Source organism: Branchiostoma belcheri, unplaced genomic scaffold (genome assembly GCF_001625305.1).
Source record: "Branchiostoma belcheri isolate BF01 breed outbred unplaced genomic scaffold, Haploidv18h27 scaffold665, whole genome shotgun sequence".
In the NCBI taxonomy this organism is placed as follows: domain Eukaryota; kingdom Metazoa; phylum Chordata; class Leptocardii; order Amphioxiformes; family Branchiostomatidae; genus Branchiostoma; species Branchiostoma belcheri.
The window spans coordinates 9,331-18,716 of record NW_017804315.1 but is presented as its reverse complement, the minus strand read 5'-3'; the positions used below and the strand labels follow the sequence as shown (position 1 = coordinate 18,716).

At 43.2% G+C, this 9,386-nt stretch overlaps 1 protein-coding gene across 1 annotated transcript in view; it reads left to right on the top strand.

Moving 5' to 3' along the window:
- Positions 1–3,438: 3,438 nt before the first annotated feature.
- LOC109483861 (oocyte zinc finger protein XlCOF6-like) overlaps positions 3,439–9,386 on the top strand; it is a gene marked incomplete at its 3' end in the record, with an annotated part of 15,272 nt that continues 9,324 nt past the window's right edge. Inside the window, exons 1-2 of the mRNA XM_019787004.1 lie at positions 3,439–3,636; positions 5,043–6,240. Coding sequence (XP_019642563.1) covers positions 5,066–6,240 — 1,175 coding nt within the window. The remainder of the gene's footprint in view (positions 3,637–5,042; positions 6,241–9,386) is intronic.

Below are 9,386 nucleotides of genomic sequence, written 5' to 3'. Positions count from 1 at the left end.
TTTTTAAATTTTTGTGATACAGGCTTTTAGAATGGTTTTATTTGAGTTTTTTTGGCTGTATTATAGCTAATGTATTACTGTGTTAGTGTGCCATGTTTACCACGTCTGGGCATGAGTCATCACAATGGAATGCAGGGCATCAACCAATAGGCATGCAGCTTTCCTCTTTACTTCTTGCTGATTGGCTGTTGGAATTTAACTTGATTAACACCTGCACACTGATCATTTCCACCTGCACAGAGCATTTCTTGCTGATTGGCTGTTGGGATTTAACTTGATTAACACCTGCACAGAGTATTTCCATACTGACAGTATGTCTTTATTCAAGTGTTTTGGTAGGTATTTCAAGCTTTTCTGCTCCAGCATTGGAATGCGGGGCATGAACGTTTTTTTTTTATTTTGAAAATCAACAGTTTGCATTATGCAATTAAAAATCCTAACCAATAAAGTAGGGAATAGCTATCCAACTGTTGTTTTAGTTGTATGTTACTTCATATTATAGTTATATCAATGTAAATCATTGTTTTCCCTTGTGTTTCTCATTCTTTCCCTGCCATGTGGTAAAATGTGGTGAACCCATCGCTGTATTTGCTCCAAAGCAAATATTGGCCTTTCTAGTTCAAAACTTCATTTACTGTACGGGTAGATTCCAACATGTCTTGTTTATACTCATTTTCGTTTACCCACTTTGTAATTGTGCATGTATTTTGTCAATGTGTTTTACTTTCGCTTTATGTTTTTGAACAGCAGGTGTCATATATCTGTGCTTTTTGCCTCATACTCAATAAATATATGTGAATAAAAGATTACTCTCAGTACGCAACGTGCAGGACATTACAAGCTGCAGTTCTTTCAGCAAACGACAAGTGTCTCTTCTCGTGTGTAGGCGCCAGGGAAGATTGAATTTTGGTCACGTCGTCTACTGAAACAAGACAGCCTGCCTCCTGAAATAACGTTGATGAATCATTTATCGTTTATCCCAGCAAGGAGGCTGAATTTGACAGTACTGTACGTTTAATTATTTATATAACCTTCGTCATCATAAGTAGAAACATTTTTCTAGCCTCATCTGAACACAATGTAATTCCTTTTATTCCAACATGTCATAATTAGACATTGGTGACGACACACTCAAGTTTTTCAACTTATTTTATGCCGCAGAGGACAAATACAGGACAGGACAATACATTTTCAATTGACACTAGGTAAGTGAGTAAAGTCGTGTAAATTGCCTTTCCCAATTAAGCAAGGGCACGGTGAAATTCTCGGCGACATGTCAGGACTTGAACTCGGGACCTCTTGGTTCCAAGTCGAGCACTCTGCCGTTACGCCACACGACCCCACAATCCGTATGAATATAATGTATACATTATTAGATGTATATGAGTACATGTAGGTATGAAGCCACTGTATATGAGTACATGTAGGTATGAAGCCACTTAAATTGTATATATCCTCGGTCAACTCGGTCAACTACCCTGGTCAACTCGGTCAACTCGGTCCACTACCCTGGTCAACTCGGTCAACTCGGTCAACTCGGTCAACTCGGTCAACTCGGTCCACTACCCTGGTCAACTCAGTCAACTCGGTCAACTCGGTCAACTCGGTGAACTCGATCAACTCGGTCAACTCGGTCAACTCGGCCCACTACCCTGGTCAACTCGGTCAACTCGGTCAATTCGGTCAATTCGGTCAATTCGGTCAACTCGGTCCACTACCCTGGTCAACTCGGTCAACTCGGTCAACTCGGTCAACTCGATCAACTCGGCAACTCGGCCACTACCCTGGTCAACTCGATCAACTCGGTCAACTCGGTTCACTACCCTTGGCCAACTCGGTCAACTCGGTCAACTCGGTCAACTCGGTCAACTCGATCAACTCGGTCAACTCGGTCAACTCGGGTCTAACTCGGTCCACTACCCTGGTCAACTCGGTCAACTCGGTCAACTACCCTGGTCAACTCGATCAACTCGGTCAACTCGGTCAACTACCCTGGTCAACTCGGTCAACTCGGTCAACTCGGTCAACTCGGTCAACTCGATCAACTCGATCAACTCGGTCCACTAGCCTGGTCAACTCGGTCAACTCGGTCAACTCGGTCCACTACCCTGGTCAACTCGATCAACTCGGTCAACTCGGTCCACTACCCTGGTCAACTCGGTCAACTCGGTCAACTCGGTCCACTACCCTGGTCAACTCGGTCAACTCGGTCAACTCGATCAACTCGGTCAACTCGGTCAACTCGGTCAACTCGGTCAACTCGGTCCACTCGGTCAACTCGGTCAACTCGGTCAACTCGGTCAACTCGGTCCACCACCCTGGTCAACTCGGTCAACTCGGTCAACTCGGTCAACTCGGTCAACTCGGTCCACTACCCTGGTCAACTCGGTCAACTCGGTCAACTCGACTCAACTCGGTCAACTCGGTCAACTCGGTCAACTCGGTCCACTACCCTGGTCAACTCGGTCAACTCGGTCAACTCGGTCCACTACCCTGGTCAACTCGGTCAACTCGGTCAACTCGGTCAACTCGGTCAACTACCCTGGTCAACTCGGTCAACTCGGTCAACTCGGTCAACTCGGTCAACTCGGTCCACTACCCTGGTCAACCCTGGTAACTTATACGTTACGTAGTTTTGAGAGTTAACTAACATGCAGCAAATGCTAAAACATTTGTTTTTCTTTAAATAATCTTGATATATTGTACAGCACCTATTATATTGTTCTCTTGTTGCATTGTTGTTAGGTTAGGTTAGGCATACTTATTTCGTTTATTTTTGTTGCATTAACTTTGATAGTAGAAATTAGACGTTGTGCATAATCAGTAACTAACATCGGGAAGTGATTGTACAGTAGTTTTAATACTCTACTTTAAAACCCTTGTCCTGCGGGGCCCATATATATATGGGTTGCACATACAGTACCATCTATATAGTGCCCTGTATATGTACGATTTGGGGGTGTTTCTCGTGCAACGCATCACACCGCAGCGAAACGCAACGAATGCGGAAGTAACTACGCCGCCGCAGGGCAAAAAAAGTCAAGGGTCTGTGACCTGATTAAGACATGAAATTATTTGAAAATATTGTGTAAAAATTGCCAGCAGGACAAGGGTTAAAGTTTTTACTCAGTATTTTGTATTTTATTTTAGAGGATAGTCATTCGTAGATTGAAAGTATCAGAGTCTGAGCCATTACCACTGATTGCCATGACGTCACAGCGAGTGGGCCTAGCAAAATATAGACCAACTCGACAAAAAACATTCCGACCCTAGACTTTTTTCAGACTCTTCATATCATGAAATAAATCGGCAATCTAAAATGTTGATAACCTTGTCAATATGTATTTTTCGTCACCTAAAACACAGGTTGGTGATCACTAATTCCTTTTTTTCTGTCACAAATTATTCCTCAATCTCCAGTCTTTGCTCCAAGGCCCGTGTACATTTGTTGGGTAATCAGGTAAAGAGGCTTGACCTTCTGACCCCCATCCCGTCTGGGTAGTACTTCCGGGTCACGGCATCGCGCCTTCCTGTCCCGCAAGGACGCGGCATCTTGAGCAGTTTTCCGTCTTTGGAGGAGTTTTGCAGCGATTCAACAGGCGACTCGGCCCGGACTGTGTATCAACTAACTTCCAGGTAGGAAAAGTCGGCATGTAGTTGGTATTCAGGGGTTTGTAGAGTTGGCAAACAACGGTTCATAATATTTGTGTGGCGGCGTGCGTTTGGGCCAGTGTGCGTGTGATCTGGGCCGTGCTGTTTATAATTCAGTCAAGGAGATTCAAATATTTGTTTGATTGCAGCTGCGCAAAGAAAAGTCGTAGTGTGGATATGGAATTATTGTCTGAGAAATTTCTGAATTGTCTGTTTGAATATTCGGCTTTCAAATTATTGCATTGTTTATGGAAGTTAGCAGCTGCCGCCTGGAATTTGACAACGTAAACAGAGAGGGTCGAGGGTCGGTAGGGGGTTACGAGATTATGTTGTGTGTCGCATTAAAAATTACCAAAAATATTCCTGCAATCCAGTGGGAAATTTTACAGACTTAAAAGGATATTCACTGTTATGAAGGGATTCTTGTGTTGGTGATTAGGAAAGCGTTAATCTAAGACTAAGATAATCTTGAGTATACTGTAAACCCCTACGTGAGCCGCGCCCAATTCTCACATCTGGATTCCATTCCGCCCTGACGCCAGACGGGAGGGTGTGAAAACAACGGGACGGTTCATTAATGATGGGAGGCTGTGGTTAACTTTAAATCTCATAGCGAAAACACAGAAAAACATTTGCCATAGCGAAAACACAGAAAAACATTATATATTAAATTGACACGACAGTATTATTGGCAGTTGAGTGTCCATACACAACTGCAGTATGGGAGGTATATATACAAAACGAATGCGTACAAACACGTAAAATATAAGCCGAAGCCCACATCCATTGCATGAAAAGTATGAAGGCCAAGGGACAGTTCACTAACTGTTGCAGTGTTACTCTCAAAGACCCTGCATAGCATCAGTAACAACGTACAGTAAAGACTGCTCACTGTTAGCCCGTACCATTTAGCAGTTGAGTATTCTTGAGGTATAGATGGCAAAAATGTGCCAGATGACCAAAACGAAAGCCTACAAACACATTAAAAATTAAGCCAAACTCCGCATCCATTGCATGACAAGTATGTAGGCCAAGGGGCAGTTCACTAACTGTTACAATGTTACTCTCAAATGATGCTATGCAGGTTCTTTACTCTCAAAAGACCCTGCATAGCATCAGTAACAACATACAGCAAAGACAGCTCACTGTTAGCTTGTCTTTTCTGGTGTATTAGCGGTTTCTATTCTGCTAGTTGTGTGAATCTTGTTTTAGTAACTTTTACATATGATGAGCATTTGTTTACATGCACTATACTACTCGACTATATATATATAGTACTACTCAACTATACGTAGTACTACTCTACTATGCACAGTACTACTCAACTATACGTAGTACTACTCAACTATACATATTTCAGCATGTTTTTTAGATCGCTTGTTTTTTTTTAGAGGTTGATCCAGCTCTCGTTGACATGGCAACAACAGGCAGCACAGAAGGTTTGGATGACGTAAGGAGAGGATCACCAGGGGGTTCTGCCAACACCGTTTCCACCTTGCATGGAGGATCAGCAGGAGGTTCTGCCAGCACCGTTTCCACCTGGCAAGGAGGATCAGCAGGGGGTTCTGCCAACACCGTTTCCACCTGGCATGGAGGATCAGCAGGGGGCTCTGCCAACACCGTTTCCACCTGGCAAGAAGATAGTTGTGAGAAGTCTGGAGAGGAAACCGGGAGGCAGGACAAAGGTGTGAAAGTGTTCAGGTGTGAGGAGTGTGTCAAGCAGTTTGGTCGTCTTAGTCATCTGAAGAGGCACATGTGGACTCACACTGGGGAGAAACCCTACAGGTGTGAGGAGTGTGGCAGGCAGTTCAGTCAGCTGGGTGAACTGAAGACTCACATGCGGATTCACACTGGTGAGAAACCCTACAGGTGTGAGGAGTGTGGCAGACAGTTCAGTCAGCTGGGTAATCTGAAGCGACACATGCGGACTCACACTGGGGAGAAGCCATACAGGTGTGAGGAGTGTAGCAGGCAGTTTCGTGAGCTTGGAAGTTGGAATAGACACAAGCTGACTCACACAGGAGAGAAACCCTACAGGTGTGAGGAGTGCAGCAGGCAGTTCAGTGAGCTGGGTAATCTAAAAACTCACATGCAGACTCACACGGGTGAGAAACCCTACAATTGTGAGGAGTGCAGCAGGCAGTTTCGTCATCTCTATAGCCTGAAGACACACATGCGGACTCACACAGGGGAGAAACCCTACAGATGTGAGGAGTGCAGCAGGCAGTTCAGTGAGCTGGGTAATCTGAAGTCACACATGCGGACTCACACTGGGGAGAAGCCATACAGGTGTGAGGAGTGTAGCAGGCAGTTTCGTGAGCTTGGAAGTTGGAATAGACACATGCTGACTCACACAGGAGAGAAACCCTACAGGTGTGAGGCCTGCGGCAGGCTTTTTAGACAGCTCGGAAATCTAAAGAAACACATGCGGACTCACACTGGGGAGAAACCCTACAGGTGTGAGGAGTGTGGCAAGCGGTTCAGTTGTCGTAGTGCTTTGAAGACACACATGCGGACTCACACTAGGGAGAAACCCTACAAGTGTGAGGAGTGCAGCAGGCAGTTCAGTCAGCTGGGTAGTCTGAAGAGGCACAAGCAAACCCACGAAGGAGAAACCCAGCAGAAGTGAAGATTGTGGGATGCTGTTTAGCACCACAAGTTATATTTTAAGACAACTTGATGCACAATCTGAGAACCTTTTTTGTGTAAGATGTGCCAAAGACACTGCATCATGGAGGCCTGAAAGCCTCGATGTTATTTTAGCAGTAAATGAGAAGTTCACTAGACACAGACTATGACTAGGATGATATTAGTATTACTAATAGCAAATTGTTTACTTTAATTACTCTCATTAATTTCTGTTTTTCAGGAAGTAGCAAACAATCGCTTGGAATTGTATACATAGCTTTACTTATACGTGATAAACATTGTTTTCTTTAATTACTGTTGCCTTTATTTTGGCATATATAATCCCTTTGTTTTGGATCCGGAAGCATCCACTTCTGTTATAGGTGATATATATTACATAGTCTCTTTAGTAAGGGTAGAATGCAAAATATTCAACAAGAAAAGTCTTCCAGGGATCTACTTTGTTTTGTTATTTTTAGTTTGTTGACTCTTAATCTTTTCTTGATAGTTGACATATATATTTAATTTGAAACCCGTTACAAAAAAAAGTTTTAAGTGAAGTTTACTAACATGTAATTAATGCTAAAACCTTTGTTTTTTTTAATTAGTCTTAATATGTTGTACAGCACCTAAGTTATCTTTTTCATAGGTAGTTTTCTTACATTGTTGTTCGGTTGGGTTAGCCTACTTAATTGTTGTTGTTTTTATCGCATTAACTTTGATAGTATCAATTAGACGATGTACATAATCAGCAACTAACATCGGGAAGTGATTGTACCCTTTAGTTAGCGTTAGGTTTGTTGAAATGTACTAGTTTCGTTTTCTTATTAAAATTTCCTTGACAAAGTGTGAGCCCATATGTTCTGTTTACCGAATGATATCTTTTTAACTACTTGAAACTCATTATTTTGTATTTTATTATTAGAACATAGTCTTTTTTAGATGGTAAGTACCAAGGTGTTGTTCTGAAGATAGTGAACACGAAAATACACCTTTTTGGTACATGAATTTTACTTTCTACTCAACCAGTTTCTCAAAGCCAGAGCGAAGCAGGTAGTCATAGAGGAAGTGCACTGGGCCTACTTTTACTCTAGATATGCCTTGTACAACCAAGGAGGTTAAAAAAGAGGGCACAGCGGGTTGTTAATTGCGTCGTCTCTCCTTCTCTTTTTTAACCTCCTTGGTACAACGCACACACTCCTTGCAAAAACTAAACGTGAAAAAACTCAATGTGAATGAAAAACAAAAATTTCTAGGAAATGTTCATTGGATATTTAAAAGTAATGGTATCTGTTACAGATCTGTTTTTCCTTTATCACATTTTCTTAGCAAGCCCGTTACTGGCCTTAATTTGCTCTATCCCCGTGATTGTTGGGGTCCCGCAAGCCTTTTTCCGTAGAGCGTAATCGGCCGTTTTAATTCTACGTAGAGCGTAGACGGACCGCTCTTCGCATTTTACGTAGAGCGTATTCGCCGTTTTAATTCTACGTAATGCCTTGTAGCCACTTGGAATTTATAGTAAAGCGTAATCGAGAGGTTTCCGAATTCAGCATAGAGCGTTGTCGGGATCCCCCCCCCCTGCAGGCTCTCTTTGTTGGGTAGTCAGTTAATGTAAAATGATGATATTATGAACTATAAATGGACACACTAGAAGGCAGAAGGTATTTTTCATGACCCAAAACACAGACCGGTGACTACGAGTGTTTTTTTTTCTGTTACGAATTATTCTGATTACTAGCCTTTGCTCCAAGGCCCGTGTACATTTGTTGGGTAATCAGGTAACGACACTTGACCTCTGGCCGGGGTAGTACTTCCGGGTCACGGCATCGCGCCTTCCTGTCCCGCAAGGACGCAGCATCTTGAGCAGTTTTCCGTCTTTGGAGGAGTTTTGCAGCGATTCAACAGGCGACTCGGCCCGGACTGTGTATCAACTAACTTCCAGGTAGGAAAAGTCGGCATGTAGTTGGTATTCAGAGGTTTGTAGTGTTGGCAAACAACGGTTCGTAATATTTGTGTGGCGGCGTGCGTTTAGGCCAGTGTGCGTGTGATCTGGGCCGTGCTGTTTATAATTCAGTCAAGGAGATCCAAATACTTGTTTCAGTGCAGCTGGGCAAAGAAAAGTCGTAGTATGGACGTGGAATTGTCTGAGAAATTTCTGGATTGTCCGTTTGAATGTTTGGCTCTCAAATTGTTATTTATGGAAGTTAGCAGCTGCCGCCTGGAAGTTGACAACGTAAACAGAGTGAGGGTCGGTGAGGGGTTACGAGATTATGTCGTGTGTCGAATTAAAGTTAGCAAAAATATTCCCGCAATCCAGTGTGCAATTTTAGAGACCGAAGAGAAAGTTCACTGTTATGAAGGGATTCTGGTGTTGGTGATGAGGAAAGCGTTTATCTAAGACTAAGATAATTCTGAGTATACCGTAAACCCCTACGTGAGCCCCGCCTAATTCTCACATCTGGATTCAATCCCGCCCTGACGCCAGACGGGAGAGTGTGAAAACAACGGGACGGTTCATTAATGATAGGAGGCTGTGATGAACTTTTAAATCTCTTGGCGAAACACAGAAAAGCATTTGCTATATATTAGAACTGACACGACAGTATTATTGGCAGTTGAGTATCCATACGCAACAGAAGTATGGGTGGCAAAAATATACAAAACGAACGCCTACAAACACGTCAAAAATAAGCCGAAGCCCACATTCATTGCATGAAAAGTATGAAGGCCAAGGGACAGTTCACTAACTGTTGCTATTTTACTCTCAAAGACTCTGCATAACATCAGTAACAACATACAGTAAAGACAGCTCACTATTTGCACGTCTTTTATGGTGTCTCTGTGGTTTCACTTGTGCTAGTTGTTTTTAATGTTTTTTTATTGTCCAAACAGTACCCGTGCAGTCGCAGCCTTTGACGGCTGAATTGATGCAGGGTATCACATAATAATCAATACAAATCACAACAATTATATCATAACCGGGCCGCGATAACGTTCGATAACGGGTTCCGGACCGGGCCGTACGTTACGGTACGGCCCGGTCCGGAACCCGTTATCGAACGCTTCCATGGCTTCCATAAAACGATTCGAACGCGTTCCGCCCTCCC